This window comes from Fistularia commersonii, chromosome 28, assembly GCF_037954325.1.
Source record: "Fistularia commersonii isolate RoL2024-O1a breed Wild chromosome 28, RoL_Fcom_v1.0, whole genome shotgun sequence".
Taxonomy (NCBI): Eukaryota; Metazoa; Chordata; class Actinopteri; order Syngnathiformes; family Fistulariidae; genus Fistularia; species Fistularia commersonii.
Genome location: NC_141311.1, coordinates 5,285,886 through 5,306,340, shown reverse-complemented (window position 1 = coordinate 5,306,340; position 20,455 = coordinate 5,285,886). Strand labels below are relative to the sequence as shown.

General features: G+C 42.2%; 1 protein-coding gene across 1 annotated transcript in view; it reads right to left on the bottom strand.

The window, feature by feature from the left end:
- Window positions 1-4,178: 4,178 nt before the first annotated feature.
- pde4a (phosphodiesterase 4A, cAMP-specific) overlaps window positions 4,179-20,455 on the bottom strand; it is a 40,729-nt gene continuing 24,452 nt past the window's right edge. Inside the window, exons 2-15 of the mRNA XM_086176349.1 lie at window positions 17,235-17,420; window positions 16,830-16,866; window positions 16,642-16,712; window positions 15,805-15,854; window positions 14,171-14,283; window positions 9,048-9,141; window positions 8,792-8,955; window positions 8,251-8,349; window positions 8,003-8,167; window positions 7,683-7,782; window positions 6,824-6,978; window positions 6,619-6,741; window positions 5,037-5,219; window positions 4,179-4,819 (exon numbers count right to left, since the gene is read on the bottom strand). Of these exons, the coding sequence (XP_086032475.1) occupies window positions 4,301-4,819; window positions 5,037-5,219; window positions 6,619-6,741; window positions 6,824-6,978; window positions 7,683-7,782; window positions 8,003-8,167; window positions 8,251-8,349; window positions 8,792-8,955; window positions 9,048-9,141; window positions 14,171-14,283; window positions 15,805-15,854; window positions 16,642-16,712; window positions 16,830-16,866; window positions 17,235-17,420 (2,059 nt within the window). The 3' untranslated portion in view covers window positions 4,179-4,300. The remainder of the gene's footprint in view (window positions 4,820-5,036; window positions 5,220-6,618; window positions 6,742-6,823; window positions 6,979-7,682; window positions 7,783-8,002; window positions 8,168-8,250; window positions 8,350-8,791; window positions 8,956-9,047; window positions 9,142-14,170; window positions 14,284-15,804; window positions 15,855-16,641; window positions 16,713-16,829; window positions 16,867-17,234; window positions 17,421-20,455) is intronic.

Below are 20,455 nucleotides of genomic sequence, written 5' to 3'. Positions count from 1 at the left end.
TATGATGAACTGATGATAGCACAGTTTTGTTTAGATTATCAAGTTCACGAAATTTTGATTTAGCAAAGCCCTATGTTTCTATCAAGTAACCAAAAAACGAGTGTATTTGGGAATTGGGAAGCTTTGGTGCTGGGGGGAAAATTTTATTCTACACAGCACATGTTATGACCTGCTGGTGCTACAGTGACAGAAACATTATTAATTGAAAAGACAATTAGGTGCAATAACAACACATACATTTGAAAAAAGAAGAGAAAAATAGCAGCACCATTTATGCAGCCATTTGACATTAGCCACATTTCATTTAGAAATATAATAATGGTAATAATATAGCAGCACAGCAAGTCTCGTGAATAAAAACAATAAAAAGCACAATAATATTCATTTACATCTTGTGAGTGGATATAATACCCAATGAACTCGATTGTATTGCTGTTGTATTTATTCATTTATTTATTAATTTTAATAAATTTTCTACTAAATTGTTGACTACTCCTTTAGTCAGTTTATTCAACTGGCTGTTGCACAATCCTGTGAAAAAAAAAGAAAATCATGACTTAAAAATGATCAAGAAATTAGCAAGTATTGTGAAGAAATTAATAAAACATCAAGAAGAAATCATTTAAAAAAATTCCAAGTGAAATTATCCTGGAATTAGTGTGAGATTACATGAAATGACAACAAAGCAGTTTAGACAATTATGAGGAGAGTATCGAAAGACGTGTGTATCAGCTAGAAACCAGAAAGCAGTTTAGCAACATCATACCTTGGTTGAAGATCACACAAGGTGATAATAACAAACACTAAAATAGAATAGTGTTTAATAAAAAATCTTACTTTATTTGTATTTTTGACACACTTTACAGTACCGAACAGTGAAATAAAAAAAAATATATACTGATATACTATAATATTGTTTTATATATAGATGTTTGCTTATTAAATGCATTTATTCACAAAATGACACCTCAGCTCTGTTAAGAGGAAAAAACTTTCATAAAAATAATATAATAGAAAATAACTTGGACACATTTTACACATTACAGCAAGATCATTTACAAATATTACAATCATTTCATGTTGTTTTTCACCTTGAATATTTTTTTCTTACTTCTGAACAAACACATGAATTAAAGCCCCAAAAATACTCTTAGGTGTCAGTCTGCAACAACCTGACAGCAACCCTGATGGGAACCAGCTAGTGTGGCCACCATCAGATGGACATTTAGGCTATCAGGCTAGTGATCAAAATTACTAAGAAACAGAGGTGGTTATAGTAGTAGAAATGGCCAAGATAGATAAGGACACATTTATTTCCTTTGACCGTGTCACATCCTGTGTGACTATATCAGCTTACATTTGACTTTACAAGCCAAAAAAATAAATCTCAAATAGACTGTTAATAAATAATGATTGGTTGTTTGGTTATGCATCTAAAAAAGGACTACTCAACGAATGAGGATTTGTGATTTGACCCAATGGAATATAATCAAAAGGTGAGTGCCAATGACAGAACCACCAGCACAGACTACACATGACTTTTAGCACACTGTCTACCTGATGTAAATAAAGTGCTGGTACAAATATATTGGATTTCAACAACAAATGTGGATGTATTAATAAAATTGAAAAAAAAAAAAAAAAATTAATGCCGGCACAAGCAAGAAGAACAAAATCAGAAAATTGAAAAGTGAAAACGTGGCCTGCAGTGCTTCAGTGGTTCAACCTTAATTATTTGTCAATCATGACTTTGATAAATTTCTAATTTACAATCCAATATTACATTATTTACAAGAGTGGTAAAACTTATAGCTATATCATCAACACGTGATTCATTTTCCCAACCATCCACCAGAATGATATAAAAATAAACTGTACACAAGCTGTTCAAAGAAAACACTTCCCATGGTTTTCTTTTCAGCATTTAAAAAGAATGGCAGCAATCAATCAATTGAATAATTTTTCTTAATAAGAAACAATTGCTACAGTATCGTGTTTGTATGGCAATTAAATATTGACGTTTTTATAGCTTATGACATAACGAGAAGCCACAAAAACAAACCAACATATCAAAAGTAATAGGCCAATGCATATGGGAATCTTTTTTTCAATGTAACTGCAATCGTAATACTGGATTCCCATTCTTCCCACTGAGAGCCTGTGTGGTGGCCCCTCAGCTCTGCTCCATGCGGCGATGGAGCAGGTCAAACACACAGGCTTCTCCTGCGCCGGGCTCGCGTGTCTTCCGATAAGCTCAGTTACTGACCTGCAGAAACTCGCTCACACCATTAAGAGAAACCCCAGCTGTGCTCTCCTATTTGTTTTTTACCCTGTGAAAAACAAACACCTACACGAACCGAGACCCAATTTGAACTGTGCTGATCAAATCCCGAATATGACTCGACAAAAAGTGGTGATGCCAGTGACTGGACAGTGACAAATATGACAACATCTTTCCGTATCTCTTTTGTTACTTGCATACTCGTGACCACAAAACGAGCCATGCCACGTTTGAGTCAACAAATCAATATCTCGACAGGTTAAAACAAACCAAAAAAACAAACAAAAAAAGGTTCTCTTACTTGCAAAACCCTAACATCCATTGCTCATGTCTGTTGCAGGCTTCCGTGTAGCTTGCAAGATAGTCATTTTCTCATCCTGATTATAAAAACAGCACATTCTTTATGTTGGTCAGAGCACAGCAACAGCATAACAACTAATTAGTAGCAATGTTTCTCTTTTCCCAACAAATGCAATGCTGGATTCAGAGTGTATACACACTGATACTCACAGAAATAAGCATACAGACATAATATAAATATACTAGGATATCTATTATATCAATCTACATACTGGCAGGTGTGAATCCTGCATTTGACATTAAGGCAAAAAAGCATCAAACATAACAAGGGCGATTATGAACTGTCAGACCTTCTTTTGGCCGAGTAACATGTCTGTTTCCTGACATTCTGCCTCCCCTGATTTTGATACTCAAAACACTTCATCCACTGAAGTTTCTCATCTGTGTATGAGGAGACATAAACACATAGTGCCAGTTGGTGTAGAATGGCGAGTGAAACATTGTCCCGTTGATGAAATAATTCTGTATCCTCTCAACATAGTTGGTTAAATAGAAAATAGGCAAACATATGCTTCAAAGCATCATGGCTTTTTCTCAGAAAGTAAAAAAAACAAAAACAAAACATTGTAATACGAAAGGAAAGAAAAGAAAAACTAGATAGAGTCCACTGTTGATTGTGGTGGTGGTAGTGATTGCTCTGCATCTAGAGTTCTGAATTATTCTATTACCAGAAGAGCAACAAAGGAAGACTTACAGCTTAAAACATATCACCACAGAGACTGTACATGTGAGATACACACCACAATACCATGAACAGTAAAGAGAGATCTTTCACAAGAGACAATCAAAAATGATAACAAAATCAGACACTCCTGTCCCACAATGCATTGCTTCACGACAGCTCCATTCAAGAAGCTGGTGTGTCAGAAAGGCACAGAGCCATCTTGCACCAGTAGCACTCTCCTTGTAAAGGGAAAAGGGGAATGGGACCCGGCAGTCCCTTCATCGCAGCATCTTCCTTTCCTTTGAGATCCTCTTCTCTCCCCTCCAACTCTGTGGATATTCTAATTTTTCTTTCCGACAGAAATGGAAAAAAAGTCACTCGAACATGTAGCTTTTCTGAGGAGAACAGTTTCTTTTAGAGATTCTATTAAACATGAATTACTAATACTCACTAAACACTAGCTAATACTCCATTAAGAGATGGCTTTTTCCAAAGAGTTTCATTACTGATCAGTGTCCCTCATGTAAATGCACACATACAAACAAACAGACAAGTGTGAATGTATGTTTTCAAGAAAGGAGTAAGGTAAATGAGATTGCAATTACACTGCATGATCAATGCATGCACAAACAAACATTGCATTTGTATACTCTACATGACTTATTTATTGTTTGTTTCACTACTCGTGTGTTTATATGTGTGCATTTCAGTCCCAGACTGCTACGCTGTCCTCACTGGCCCATTGTTAACGCTCTCCTAAATTCCACCTCCTCTAAAGTTTGCAATGAAATCAGTCAAAGGACTTGTCACTACTCCAAATCTACAGTTGCTGTGTAATTAACTTCTCTTCAAGCGATTTTAATTTTTATTCCCTTTTTGAAAAATATATCTAAAGGTCTGTATTGTCATTGCAGTCTTATTTGTTCTTGGTTTGGCCATTGAAAGGATGAACAAGATAATGTGTGCAAGTGAGAAGGGAGACACAGGAGCAGAACTCATGTATCATCAGCTTGTGAAGACGAATCTTCCTCTTCCTCTACAGGACTTGTGTCAGAAAGTCTCTCCTTTTCAGACCTCTCCTCCAGCTGAGCTTTCAGCGCTTCCTCTTGTTCCTCTTCCTCCATCGCCACCTCATCTTCCTCCTCTATTATGTCCTCATTTTCCTCCTCAGCCATTAGGTCTTCCTCATCCTCCTTTTTGCACTCCTCTTCCTCTTCCTCCTCCTCCCCCTGACTGCAGTCTTGTGCCATGTGGTTTGGCGTGGTCTTGTCATCCTCGTCCCCCTGGTCTCTCTGAGAGCTGTCTTCAAGGGTGAGCTCAAACTGAAACTTGTCCATGCAGGCATTCAGTTCCTTGTCCTGGCCCACAGGAGGAGGCGACGGACTTTGCGGGATCGTACTCTGATACCAGTCCCTGTTGTCCTCCAGGGTGTCCAGGATATCCTGGGCGTCAGGATGCACCAGGTCTCCCCACGTCTCCCACAACGGGTGGACAATGTAGTCAATAAAACCCACCTAAATACATGAGAATAGAGCCTTGAGTTACATCAAAAGGAAGCAGCACAGCGGTGTCACACACAAATTAGCATTAAAAATGTACGAGGATGAACGTCGGGATCAGTGATGACAGATCATTCTGTGCTGCGGTTAACCACCCACCTGCACTATGAACAGACCTCCAGCGGTGCAGAAAGCATCCGTACACGTGTGTTTGTTCATGCTGAGTGCTTACCTGACTCTTTTCCACAGAGGCCGTGTGTTTGTCACACATGGGACTGATCTCCATCCCTCTCTCCCTCTCTTTGTCTCCCTGCCTGAAGAACTCCTCCATGATTCTCTCCGTCCATTGTCGATACACGGCCAGGGGTTTTGTGGGATTGCTCAGGTCTGCACAGTGCACCATGTTCCTCAGTACCTGCGCAGAGAAATGACATTATCATTAACATAACCTCTTTCCTTCGACTGCTTCATGTGGCGTTTACATTAAAGCTGATGGAGGTTCTGTAAGCCTAATAGCCAATTCGACCCTCATTAATGAGCAAGACATAAGATTACAAAAGTGGCGAGTTGCTTAACCTTAGCAGATCATCAGAAAAGTTTTGAGTGTCGCTAAGTGGCCGGATTAGGTCAAGAGGACAAAGCGGTTCTACTTTTCTGTGATGGTCTGTTAAGCGAAGGCTTCCAAACTGGACTCTGACTCTGACTCTGACAATATATTGCAATATAACATTTTTTGCAAGACTGCTATTTTGCACTGTCACAGAAAACTGTCATGCTGTGATTGGACCAGATACTGCTATGGTATGACATAATGACCGTTTGCACTAAATTGTTAAAAAAAAAAACAACAACTTCTGCTATGACCCTGTATTCAAATCACCCATATTTATAAATTTCAGTCTTCAAGTCATCAAATAGATGTCATCTTTTCACCTTACAAGATGTTCGTATTTACGTGGATTTTGTGAGAAATGTCTTTTCGATTCTTCTGTTTATCGAGTACATGCAGAGAAATTGACAATAAAGCTGACTTGACTTTGACTTTGGCAAATCAAGTCACTGAAATCAAATCAGAGCAAACCCACCACAGAATTTTAGCTAAGGCTTGCTGTCAAGCTAATGCCATGACTGCAGGTACCTTTTCCAGCACATCATCTTAATAAGCTGCAAATGGTCCATTTGGCTTATTGCTCTGAATTAGGCAGCTAAAAATAAACAAATAAATCAGGAAGTCTGTTTTCTCTTGTTTTTTTCCGCAGGGTCGGTCTTCACTGTCAACACCGAGACAGCCTCAGACAATAACTTATGGATTTAAAAAGTATTGCAAGCTTAAGTACATTTTCAAAAAAATATATCTTGTAATTTTTATGTAAAAAAATGAAGTCTTGGTCTGAGATAGACATCTAACACAGGACACACCCTCATCTTTGAAAAAGGGTGTTCACTTTGTGAAAAGAAAAATATCAAATCAAAAGTATCTTCAAGATCTATTACTTGTTAATTTCATACTTTTTTTCTACTTTCAAGAAAATACATATCAAGAAATCATAATAATAAAAGGATAGTGTCATGCAAACAAACTCCATTTCAGTTAATACAATCCCATGATCTAATGTAATGCAACCAATGCCTGCAAATCCCATATTTTTCAACTCAAGCAAAGTATGGACACAACGTCATTATTTACTTAGTGTATACTTGTAGGGTAATACAGTCTTAAGTCCCTTATTGGTGTTATATAGTGGGTAGATTCTCATGTCATCACATACTTGGTATCTACTGAACATTCAATAAAACCCAGAAATGTAGCTTACCTGTATCCGATCAGTGTAGTGGTCAAGCAGCAGCACTCCAGAACTTGTCACTTTCTTAGTTTCCACCATTGTTTTTAGGTCTGCCAGCAAACTCATGTGTTTCGACATATCTGTAGCCAATACCTAAGAACATTTTTGTGTCCTTAGTAGAAATAATTTATAGACGGAACAGGATATAGTAACATGTGTTGTGGTGAAGACTCACCATATCGATTACAAGTTTCCTCAGGCTCTGTCTCTGCCTCTTGCTGAGATTCTGAAAGATGTCACAGTTGTCCTCATGTAGCAGCTTAAACCCGACAGCCAGGTGATGGTTCTCCAACACTGACTCATCATTATACATCAGGGCAAGTTCTGAGTCTGGTGGTAGGAACATACAGCATAGTTGACTATATTTCTCCATCCTTGAAGGATCGTATAATGTCGATGAGTTTATTGCTCTACCAAGTGCTTTGTCACAGGCATTGAGTGGACCATTGAACCACATTCATGTGGAAAATGACATAGCAGCAGAAAAGGCGCATTTTAGATGGAAAGGAAGCATGAAGAACGTTTAAAAAAGTACAAACAGATTTGGCAAAAGGAATCGTTCCCTTGTTATCTCCGTTGAGATCTACATCTTTCCTTGAGCAGAGGCTATCTGTGTGCACAGTAGTGAGCCCATGTTTGACACACGCAATTTGTGTTACCTAGCGCCCCAAGGTTTTCCTTTTTTTCCCCATGTTTTTTTCTAGATTTTAATATTGCCTTTAGACACCTTATAAATAGTCTTAATGATTCACAGATCTGAGCTTTAACACCGTTAAAGCTGCACCGTTAAAGCTAACACCGTAATCTTATGTCCTGCACGGTAGTACAATCTAATTGTTGCTCTTTTTGGATTTGCCCTCCTGTGTGTCCTTGCAGTTTGTGACTGCAGCAATCAGATTGGCGACAATAACCTTTTGTTTGGATATTTTTTTTCCAGTATGGCTTGTTAAAGTCAATACAAAAATACGTGAGTTCTTTTTTTTTTTTTTTAAAGTTCTTTCCCTTTTGTGATTATCGTTCATGACTCAACTCACTGGTGTTTATGAGGAATTGGTTGGATACTCCTGGATGGTCCACATCGTGGATGGCAGCGGCAAATAATGCAGCAAGAATCTCTAGATCTGTGAACACAGCCTGTCGGAAAGCAGTGAAAGAGAAGCAATAAATGCTCAGTTTAAGTCCCCAGGGTGCCTTTGAACACTGTATTCTCTTTAGAAAGCAATGCTTCACATATTAGAATACATTTTCAATATATGTTCAGCTTGCAGTTGTGACGTTAGTTGTGGCTGAAATGTGTATTGATGCTTCCGAAGTGAAGTGAATCTGTCCTTGTCAGCCTTGAAGGGATATTTACATCTAGAGCAGGTGTAGACAGCAGGACATGAGTAGACTGAGTGACATCTGCAGCATGGAGGCTGTTGTGGTAGGCCACATTGGCATGATAGTGGTCCTCCAGGGTCATCACATATGTGACGAATGTATCCACGGGGATCCGAAAGGTCTTCAGGAGATCTCTTTCCTGGGGTCACAAGCAGGGGACATGATTGCAAGCAATTCATGGTATTGTATTTTTAAAGCACAGTCTTTTTTGCTTTCTCTCACCTGGAAGATGGCAAACATAATGCAGCTTAGGGGTCGATTATTAGAGAACTCTGCCACACGAAAGATATTAAGGCCCCACTTGTTCAAGTCGTTCAGCTCCTGTGAAAATAACGCATCTGTAACCAGCTGATGCATTACTTCACCAGTTCAACTCTTAACTGACATTACGTTGCAGTTATCTCTCGTTTTGCATAAGACACCTGTTATTTTTTTGATGGAAGCTGCTACATTAGTTTCAAACAGTACGTCCATTATCATCTGATACTGTGACACACCAATGTTCCACAGCGTTGCGTCTGTGTGGAGTAAGTGGACAATATCTACAATATATATGTATGGCAGTGATGGGCCGAATCTGAAAAATATATTTTAAAATGGAAATGGAATATATGGTGAAAAGTGATTTCTTTAGAATTTTTATTTATTTATTTATTTGTTTGTTTGTTTGTTTGTTTGTTTGTTTGTTTATTTATTATTTCTAAGTAATTTTATTTCAGGTGTTTTGGATAAATGTGGGTAGGCTTCCCATCTCTTCACTTACTCTTGCTAATGCGTCCTCATGTTCGGTCTTCACTCCAAAGCGAGGCAAGGTGGAGTTGGAAAGGCTGGAGCTGTGTGTGAGCTTTTTCACTCCACTGATGTGACACATTGGCTTCTCCCTCTCCCTCAAGGTTGGGGACGGGATCTCCACCTCGTTCTGTTTATCTGTGTGCATGGCAATTTAGAGGTCAGAGGTGTTTGCCATGGTTGAAATTCAACTATAGTTTGTCAAAAGCTGGCTGGCAGGTGTCCGTTACCTAGAAAGGTAGTGGAGATGTACTCTGACACCTGGTTCCCTGAGCGACTCATCTCTGACAAATGGGACAGCTCCCTGTTCAGCATTCTCTTGAACTGAGGGTCAGAGAAATAAAGTTCAGTGACAAAGTTAAAGGCTGACACAAAGAATCGGCAACAACAAAACTGTGATGCCATGGCATGATGTTGACGCAAAATGACGCAAAATGTTGATAAAGATTCACCGGTGATATTGTGTTATAAACTTTGAGTTAAAAGTACCGAGAAAATGACGCATCACCTTGATGAAAAACGCCTGTTAATATCATGCAGGACCAACATAACAGTCCATATTATCAGTGATGAGATTTGACAAAATTACAGTAGATCTGAGATATGATTTCTGGATAAGGTCATTTTGGTAATTAGGGAAGTTTTTTTCTTGAAAAGTTTGATAAGTCCTCAGATTTTACGAACATCTACTTGCTTTACAGCTGCACTGATCAATAACTGCGAAACTTTTCCACATGTTCAATATGACAAAATAAATCATGTACCTCAATTACAGTTCATTCGCTCAGGGTGAACAAATCAATTATGACTCTTGAATCGTTTTCACTGAAATGAGAACATACTGTTCAAAATGCTAATTTTTTGTACTTGCATTTAGATTGGTATATTGACACGCTGAGGGACTATTCTGCCTTTTTACAGCGAGCGTAGACTGCTAAGACCCAATCAGTTTAGTAGACAAGTTCATGGAATACAAACACAAATGTGTTTTACTTCCTCACGTACATGTCATTTTTGGAAGGTAAGGAGACCAATTCCTAGTACTTGAAGGCATAATGCAATGTCCCACTGACTTATCTCTCACACATAACAATCTCCTAGGCAACCGGAGTGGTTGCCGTAGCAACTACCTCCTCACAGTCAGTCCTTCAGCTTGTTGTGAGAGCGATGGCTGCTTGGGTGACAATCTAAAGGAGTAGACAGGTGTCTTTGACCTTTGCCAAGGTCAACTCTCCTCCTCTGCCGTCTTCCTCCTTACATCCCCGTCTCCCTTATCACCGCACCTCCCTTTGTCCGGCTGTAAACACTACAAGCATCGAGCCTTCCTCTGGAACAGGCTTCACTCTGCTGCTCTGCCATTTCAATAACACGCAGTCCCACCGTCTTTCATCTTTTCCTATCAGTATTTCTCTCCTCGTCCACCCATCCTGTCCGGCCAGGGGCTTGTTACATGATAGGCCGAGCAAATAGGTAGTCTGACAGCACATCGTAGAAGCTGTCAGGCAGAATCAGTCATCATGGGCCAGGAAAGCTAGTCAAGCCCACTGGCACACTTAGGCAGCAGACTCAGCCCAAACCTCCTCCTCCTCTCTCTCTTGCCTTCTCCCGTTCGTTCCCTTTGCCTAATGCTGTAACGCTGAGTCATAGCTGCCAACCAACACTTCCATGGTGCAAGTCCTAGTGCCAGGACAAACAACACTCTTCCTCTGACACTGACTAATGAAGCACACACTGCACAGACATGACCGTGACACATACGCGCACATACACCTGCATCTGTGATGGAACCACGAGGAGATCGCAGCTCAAACTGTCTGTGATCCGGAATAACACACATTTGCATCCACACGTGCAAGTTCTGGGCGTCCGCTTAAGTGATAAACTTCGCATATGAATGATTTAGACTGAAATTGCAGCAGCAGTAAAGTCAGTCATGTACTCCGTATGTGCCCCAGTGTCATTCAACAAAAAACAGAGGAAAAATCCAGTTCGCCGGCAAATGCAACAGCTTCTGTTCGTACCTGATGTATCAGAGAAACACGCATTATCCAAACTCACACGTGTTAGTGGATGTGACACATGGCTACGGCGAAAAAAAACCCAGTTAAAAGCAATTTCCGGCCACTACTGAGGACATCGACATTGCCCTTCATTAACAACATGCACGGCCTCCCTAAGTCTGTATTGAGGCCAGCCTCCGAATTACAGGAGGGAGAGACGGAGATGTGGGACGCAGGTGTGGTGGATGCAAATGGACATTATATGACAAAGTGAGGTACCTGCAGTAAAGACATATGGCCGATTTTTATTCAGGCAGCTGCATGTGGACTCAAAGGATTGAAATGTGTCAGTATGGAAAGATGAAGTATACAAGCAATATTGTCATTTTGTTTACAGTGCTGCTGTAACTTATTAAACTCCGTGCCTTTGCCACAATTCCCTGTCGGAGGACTTGTGTTATGACCAAGAACGGCGAAAAAAAACCCTGCTCGACAATTTTGTTATTTAGTTTTCTGACTAAGGCGCTATCGAACCAATTGAACTCTCCCCCTCACCGCTCACGCGTACATTCTTTCTTACGCTCTTTTATGCCTTTTCAAAACTGTGCTTGATAAAAAGTGAAACACGCGGTCGAGTATGATAAGTTGACAATGCATGCACGGATGAAGCTGTGAAACACGGGAAGAGTCCACTGCATGTTTCCACGATGGCCGCAGTCGGGCCTTGTTGCCCCTTTGAAAACTCTGAGAGCCCTACCTGGTCCCACCAGCCAATGAGCCAGGGCCTGGAGCAGGTCTCACAGAACAGGTCCACTAAGGGTGTCCTGCGCTCTGCCGCTGTCCCACCCCCCTCCAGAACCCCTCCGGCAGCCGCACCGAGGTCCAGCTCTGCCCCTGCCCTCCCCTGTAAGGGATTATAGCTGGAGGAGCGGGGCAGCCTGTAGCCCCCTGGTACGGGAGAGGGGCAGGGGGAAGGAGTTGGATTAATGGCCTCCACCACACCCATGTTGATGGTGGCAGGGGGTTTGGGTCGATGGCACAGGCAGGAGGTGCGATAGTGGAGTGGGGTGGGGGCACTGCAGGTGCCCCATTGGCATGAGGGCGTCGTCAGGGTGTGCGGGGAGAGGCCACAGCCAGCCAAGCCAGGACACTCCAGAGTGAAGGCTGCCCCAAGAGGGGGTAAAGGAATGGGGGAAGGGGATAAGGGAAGGGGCTGCCGGAGAAAACTGTCTTTGCCTACATGCAGCACTCCACAGCAGGCCTCCCGGTCAGTCCAGAGCAAGGCTCCAGCCTCAGCTTGGTCCAAAAAAGTGGGTCCCCCTGACGAGCAGACCAGGAGCCCCCTGGATCCGGCAGCTGCGGAGACTACATCTCATCCCATTTGGTTATCAGACTGACCCAAATCTGCGGTCACTGCAGGACAGAAGTAGATGGGAGCAGGAGGAATGAAGATGGAGGGAAGGAGAGAGCGGGGGGACCGTCTGAAGGGCACAGAAAGGAGCTGCCGGAGGAGATGTGTCGATGTGGGATGTAAACGAAATAATGATTTTGCGAGAGTTGAACTGCTTGACACACGGCGATAAAAAAATTAAGATGATGGAGAGACCTGTCGGCGGGACGGAAAGATGACTGTATCAAATAATGGCGGTAAATGGAGCTCGGATGACAGCAGTAACATCGGGGAGAGAGAGAAACGGATTGCGATAGCGAGTGAAAAACACGGATGGAGAGGATGAGACAATGAGAGGGAGACAGAGGAGGATGCAAGCAGGCCTGGAGCAGACAGTCGGGCTGAAGAATCACACCAGAGCTTTGGTCTGGGAAAACAGGCTCCTTCTCCCTGCGTCGACTGCCCCTCCCCCACGGTACAGATCCAGAGGGCCAGCCCAGTCCTACCAGTGCATCAGCCTGTCTGTGCCATCTCACACCGATCCCGGCCAAACACGGTCAGTCCACAGTCAGACAAGTTGCCCCCTAATAGCACCATAGCCCGGTCCCCCCTGCTCGGAGTCAATCCATGTCTTGGCTAGCTGAAATGCCAGTGTCTAATCCTGCAGCTTTAGGCTGCCGTTCCTCCTTCAGTGCTCTGCCTCTTGCGCCTCTTCCCTGGATGCTGTAGACAGCTCTCGCAAGCTAATCAGGCAGTGTGGCTGCAAGCGCGTGCATGTGTGTGCCTCTGCTCGCAGCCCGAGTGCGCATGCGCGACAAGACAGCATGTACGTCTGTCGAAAATATGTGTGTGAGCAAGGGTGTGAGTATGAGGGAGAGACTGAGTGGGAATGTTCTTGCGTGTACCTCCACGTTGGCACATTGTGGAGGAATTCTGTTGCTCAGTTGGTTCTGATAAATAGCGAGAACAGATTCGCGGATGCTCTGTTTTACCCCGCGAGGCTTCTTTCCGCACACGGTCCGTTCACATACAAACACGCACAATGTGTCCCTCTAGCGCAACCCTATCATCCACCAGCACCTCAGTCCTCACTGCTTTACAAATTACAAACATGCTTTTAATTGATAGTGAAATGCAATAACACAAACACGGCACGGGGTGCTGTCGCTTTAAGTAGGCACACTATTAAAAGCGATGCCTCTTTTTCATTGGTTATCGCCAAAACCACATGGCTTGTGGTCAGAGTGGCAAACCAATGACTAAAACGTAAAGGCAGACCCTGCTGCTGTTCGATAGCAACCAAGGTTACAGCAGAGACATCAGCATCAGGACCCGTCTCTTCCCTCGCACGTCCTACCCACCCACAGGCCGTCACCCTCCCTCCTCCCTCTCTGCCTCTCTCTTTGTCCCGGGTATACTTAAGAAACCTCCCACATACAGCCATGGGGAGGTATAGTAATACAAAACACACACTTAAAGTGCACATCATAATGTGTGTTGATTTATTTATTAAATAAAAACACAAACCAAAAGAGATGGTCAACCACATTTATGGTCTGTCCTTCATTAATTATTCCACATATTTGAGCAGCGAAAAAAATGCCCTCAACAACAACTGTTTCTTCGCAAAAAGTGAAGGTTATATGACATCCACCGAACAATAATGCGTTAAAGTTATAAGCACATACTTTTTCGCCAAAGCAGGGGAATCCCATTTTAGGTTTCAACGGTGTGCACGTGTGATTTAAAGCCTTAAGAATCTCAAGTGGATTATGCGATTTTTGATGGAACACATTTTTAATTACCAATGATGCAGACCTGAATGTTTTGCGCCCGATAATAAACTCCAATTATACAATGTTTCACGTTGTAGATCAGGAAGTGTGGCAGCTCCCTAAGTTAACAGTGTGAGAAAGGACAGTACCAATCCAAGTGTGTGTGTTGTGTGTGGACAGGTGTGCACCTTGTTGGAGGCCATCTCACTGACTGAGCGGTGAGTCTGAATCGTCTCCAGCTGATCCAGGCACCAATCCAGCTCCTCAAGAGTCTCCCGAGCCATCTGCTGGTATGTTTCCTCTGGGAAGGGCACACACATAGACAACGTGTAAACCAGCTGCTGGGCAAGAAGAAAGCAAGTGGCATTAAACCCATGACCTTGATTTTAGTTAATACTGAAGGTGATCTTAAAATGTAAGTCACCAAACTTATACTAACTGCCTTTTACCCTTTTAGTGAGCAAGAATGAATGAACGTTTTTCATTTCAAATCATTTTTATCCAAATTAAAACAACATATTGACTGGGGTGCTGACTCTCATTGAAACTAATACAAGTTTTTGATACTGTTTTTTTTTTTTTTTTTTTTGCAAAATAGCACATGAACCAAATAACAGTCAGCACACAGGGGTGAAAAAAAACTTGTCTCAAAGTTGCCTTAAACCTTTTGGATTTTAAATGTAGGGCAAGTTGGTAGCCAAGAGTTTAAGGCCATCCCCAAATGTCAAATTAAAGCATAAACTATCCAAAGCTTATATCACAGGATTTAAGCATCATTATGCCAAACACATCATTTTTGTACTCTCAGTGATCCTGCTATTTGACATGAAGCAAAATATTCTCATAATTACTCCAAATATAATTCCTTAGTGTGTAAAGACAATTTAATATTTAGAGGGCCAAAAGTGTGTTGTGTGAAGTCATGGTCACCATGAACTTTGCACTTATTCCACAAACATCTGATGAGTTTATCCTCGTGTCCAAGGAAGCGTTTGCAGAAATTCTGAAGAATTCCCTGGAGGCACTAGTGAGATATCCCAGTGACGAGAATGGCGGAGGCATCGCATGTTGCCTCCGGCTACAGATGCCAGTATGTGCCTCTATATGCTACTTCTTGGGCACAAATAGTTTCAGACAATAAAACATAACCACACAGTTTTTTATTTGAATATAAATACTAAATATATACAGTCGTATCTTTTTTGATATATACATAGGTTCTTCTTGCTACATTGTCTCATTGTTTTGTGTAAGTAAAGTATTAGTACTCTAGCAAGTGTTAGCGAACGAACAATGAGTTACTTTTTACACACTTTAAAATAAATCAGTGACTTGGCTTGAAACACTGAAAGTGTTTGGTGAGAAAAACAAATATAAACATGAACGTCAGGCACTTTGCTTTGGAAGATTCAAGGTCTACAGGGTGAACAAAAAGAGCTGGTGGTCTCGCACAGCATTTTGTTCTCTATGAAATATGAAGCAGCTTTGTTTCTCTCCTGTTTCAGTGCAACAAATGTAAAAATGTCAGTGGAGTGAAAAAGAAGTTTTGAAAAGCTTACCATACATTTACAGATTGACAGAAAAACATGCAACTCTCCGAACTTGTATTCATTTTCTCGACCCACGTATTGATTGTAACTTGGAAAGCTACTTATTCATTCGTGTCATAATGTTGGAAAGTGCAATGTATTCAGCGCCCTTCATTAAATATTACCACTATAATTTTTCCAAAACGTTGTGTCAACATTAATATAAAGACTAGGGGGGCGTTAGTCATATTATGTCCCTGAAAACTGTGTGGTGGGACTATTTATCAACATACCGGAGAGTGTAGCTTGGGGAACAGTGGGTTGGCTTGTCAAGGGTGACCTCCTGTGGACGAAAACATCATTACATCAGTGGGAAAGCCGCGCTCTGCTTCCCCCTGCTGGACACTGGCCCACATTTATTATCACAGGTAAGGAAACAAAAGGATTAAATCAAAAATACATTGAATTTTTTGATGTGTCTAAATCATCTAATTCATTTATATTCACATAAGCTGAGACAAATCTAGTGCAGCTGAAATCAAATGCAATTTGGTTTTTGAACAATTCTGCATTCATTGTGTATGCACACACACACACACAAACACACACATACACACATATATATATATCTATATATAGATATATATATATGATCTCTCCACTTTATATATTAAAGCATCCTAAAATAGTCAATGTCAAAGCCCTTTTAACTAGCCTTTGTGGTTTCATAATTATCTGGTGATGGTAGGCATGAAGCCGATTAATTACAGACGCTGATAATTCTGTGGTGCATTACTTTATATATCATATTGACGTGGAGCTAAAAGCCTGCCAGCCGGAGCTCCTTCGGTCTTCTGCATTACAAAGTTATCGACCATCTCGAGTAGACCGGGTACAGAGTCAGGGACATATTTCTGCTTTTCTCTGCACTCAGCCAGTGAGTCTGAGGAATACCAAATAATGCAGATCATATTTCCCCTGAGCAGAGTGTGATAATTATTGACTGTTTTATCGCGATAGTAAAAATGCCTCCCCGTGGGAGCAAGGAAAAAGATGTATTGGCAAAGCACATACTGCAATCCAGACAGGCAGTGATGAGTGGAAGTTGGGGGAGGGGGTTTGATACTGACTTGTTTGTGGGTGTTGTGACATTGGCGAGGATGGTGAAGTTGCTTCTTACAGTTCGTAGGCTGGCCAACACCTGGGGGAAAGATGGACATAGAAGGAGGGGGCGGGGTGGCGAGGATAAGCGCTCAGTTCACTTAAGAAGCCACCCTTTTCGTGTCCTTTAGTGGTATTGACAAGTCAAAAGACATACCTGAGCAAAAGGGGTGACTATCATGTCCTCGGCATGCCTGCGGGACAAAAGCGAAAAAGCCAGATGACTGTGAGGGAGTGTGAGCATCGGAGACGCCGAGACTCGCACTGTTTATATGAGAGGCTGCATTTAAGAGCTGGATGTTTACTAAGAATCATGTGGAACAAAACAGACTAATGGTGGGGTTTGGGAGGCTGAAACTCACTGAAAGACAAGCCAGGAAACAAAGCGAAACAGTTAATGTGAAGACGATTCATCAGCATTTAATTAGCATAATGCTTGCATAATTACAGTCATTGCTGTTTTGATTAGACCAATACGCTGTTGCCGGGGTTGATGTGAGTTGACCTGAAACATTGTTTTAATTGCTGCACGATAAATCAAGGATGATGTCTTCATCCTTACCCCTCACTGTTGATGGAGGAGTTGCGGGACATGGTTTTGGGGGATGTGTCGTAGTCTGAGTCTGAGCGGTACAGGAAGGACTCCCTGCGTTGGCTTTGCGGGAAAGAAGGGTGGAGCACCAACCCAGGACTCGCCTGTGAATCCATGGGACTGCGGCCTGGAGAGGGACCATTCTCCGAATCGAAGCTGCATGTGAGACAAAGCACAGACAACAATTGATTTCAGTCGCGTCCGTCGGCGAACCATATCGCGTCCAACGTGTCACGCCTAAACGCTCCGAACCCGTCGGAGCGGACCAGCCCTCTTTGCAATGAATTGTGTCTTATAGAAGGAAGCTGAGGAAAGAGATGTGACAGGCGCAAAAACATGAACTCATGCAGCTGGGACTGTGAATGCTGTTGGATTGGCAGACTGCCACCGGGCCGACATGTCATCTTCTGGAGAGTTTAAAAGAGCAAATGAGCTACATCAGCCCCGGCTTCTCTCCAGGCCGAGGCTGGGCAAAGGTTTGATTTTAGATGTGTTTAGACCCAAAGGCACAACCGAACATTCTGAAAGATCAAGATGCTTAAGACTGTTTATCTTTTCTTGGACTAGCATTCTCAGTGCGAGTATCATCATTGAAATTCCAAGTAAAGTTAATTACAATTAGAGACCGTTTTGACAAATGCAACTCTTTAATATGTAATAGAGGCCCAATTTTAAATAAAGTAATTTTTTGTTGTGGAGCTCTTTTTAATTTTCCAAGAAACAGCAAAGTTACAATAATAATCATTATTAATTTCCTTTACTAATGATAGTCTAATTTCTGAGTTGTGTTAGGTACACCAGAACAACTCGATGATTATGAGAACGTTATAGTGTGAAAGAAATTGGAATATAAATGTTTGGTGTGGGAGTTGTAAATCCAGTTGATGAATAGAATGTGTGTGACCAAATGTCTCAACTTGGTTTTACTTCTGTATTATTACTACATCTTACCGTAAATGCGCATGTGTCAGATCCACTTTTGAAGCGATCAAGGCTCTAAACAGGTCACTCTCAAGTCACACTCAGGGGATCTAAGCCACCATCTTGCTTGCATTTGGGTTTCTTTTTTTTTTTTTTTTTTGCTTTGCACTCTTTCCTGACCCTACAGTGTTGTTTGTGTGTTTGTCTCGCTCTGCAAGCTGATTCTACAGAGCTGTCGCTGCAAAATACTTGGAGGTCTGACACCTCACTCTCCATCCACCGAGGACATTTGCAGCTGTCTTCCATTTTCACTAAGTGACCGAAGGACTATGTAAAATGGTTGGGGAGGGGAGGGTGACCCCCCCTTCCCCTCCCACAGGCACAGCATTGTGAAAATTGCTGAAGAGTGACATAAAGGTTGCACCTCATAGAAAAGGATCGGAAGTGTATCGAACTCCCAGGCAATTTCTGCTTTTTACACAGTTAGAAAAAAGACTCACATATAAACAAATATGATCTTATTTGCACTGGGTTATCCCTCTCTGTCTCTCTGAACATAGGTGATGAGACTGCAATTAGCTTAGATATAAACACTTACGGTCGTGTCACACACTTTTCCACTCGGCTCCGGAGTGCAACACTTGTCCACATGGCATTAGGCAGTTACATTACTGATTAACATTGAACCCCAAACACAAGGGTGAAAGTAATCTGCCAGATCCATTCAAAGACAAAGCTTAGCCCGAGGGGACGCGGCACGCTGGCTCTCAGGTTACACTTTCCTCTTTTTCACCATCACTTACTTCAGGGGGGCAGCGAGAAGCCTGTATTCCGAGAGCCACAGAACCGTTCACAAAATATTGAACCCCCTACAACTTACCTTTGCCAAAAACTTAAATCTGAGATAGCGGTTTATTTTTGGCATGTTATCATGATTTTTTTTTTATGAAAAAAAAAAAAAAAGCTACAAGATCACTCGTAGCATTCTGATGATTATTATTATCAAACTGTTTAGTCTGTGCTGGGTTGACATGGGAGATAAGGAGACGTATCTATTTTTAATGCTGGCAAACTTTTATCTCGGCAACACTTCTCTACTCCTCCCTGGCTTCCCAAACTTTGTCAACACAGTCGTGAACGGCTCAAGTTGTTAAAAATTGGAACCTGAAGTGAGATATTTTTTAAATTTTTGATAAATTCACCAATTATGAGCGACCCCTATCCACAAAAGGCTGTTGTTTTAGTTTTTCCAGACATTTCGCACAATCATAAGGCCTCGGCATTCAGAGTATAGTACTTTCCAAATTCACATCCATTTGACAAGAGTTTTTGGACTGTGTGCATGGAATAATTTACCCAGAAATCGTCTTCAGTAAATAACGTTGAGTACACATTCAGCAAATCTCTTTGGCTTCTTGTTTAAAGGGGGGTTAGTTGGAAGGGGGATACGGTTAAATTTCCCTGCATAAACTGTACCTGCAATTACACTGAGATGAGCGTCTGTGCTCCTGAATGCTGCGGTTCAGTTTCATGCGCCGGAACAGAGCCGAGCCCCCGTGTCCACGAGGCTGATCTATGGGTGACACAGGTGAGATGAGGGGGGGCACTGGAGGTGGACCCTCAGGACTCTCCCACAGCCGAAGCTGTCGCGTCAGCTTCCTCTGGCTCATTGCATTTAGTTCGTGCACCAGTTAAAAAAAAAAAATGAAAGAATAAACAGCCTCCACGACCACCTGGTTTCTCCTCTTGAACGAGTGTCTCTGTTTGAAACAGCCCCTTCTCGATTTGTTGTTTACCGCGTTGCTCCTTAGGCGCACCAGGCCATTAAGCGCAAACTGTCTTGAATCCACAGAAAGATCAAATGACAAGTCCTAATGCTCCGTTTGTGTCCCGCTCACCCGTCCTTCATGCCAGAGGAGTCAACCTGCGTCAACATGTATATCCTGCACCGTGATCCTGAAGCCATGGATGTTAAAACCTGGCTCCCTCTTCTTTCTTTTTGGATTTATTCAGGTGCCCTTAATCCTCGCTTGTGTTGGTTTGTCCTTTTCTGCAGCCTCCATCCAGGCCCCAGAAAGAACAGCTCCTCTGGTATTTCCCCTGCTCAGCTCTGTTGAACTCTCACCGTCCGAGCAAGACCATGCTCCCCTTCCGATCCCCGGGATGCTGAGTCTGCAGTCTCACGTTCGTCAATTTCCTCACGCCACGGAGGCGGCAACAATTAATGGACCCGTGATGATCTGTCTTAGTTTTCAAATTAGCCATTTGTC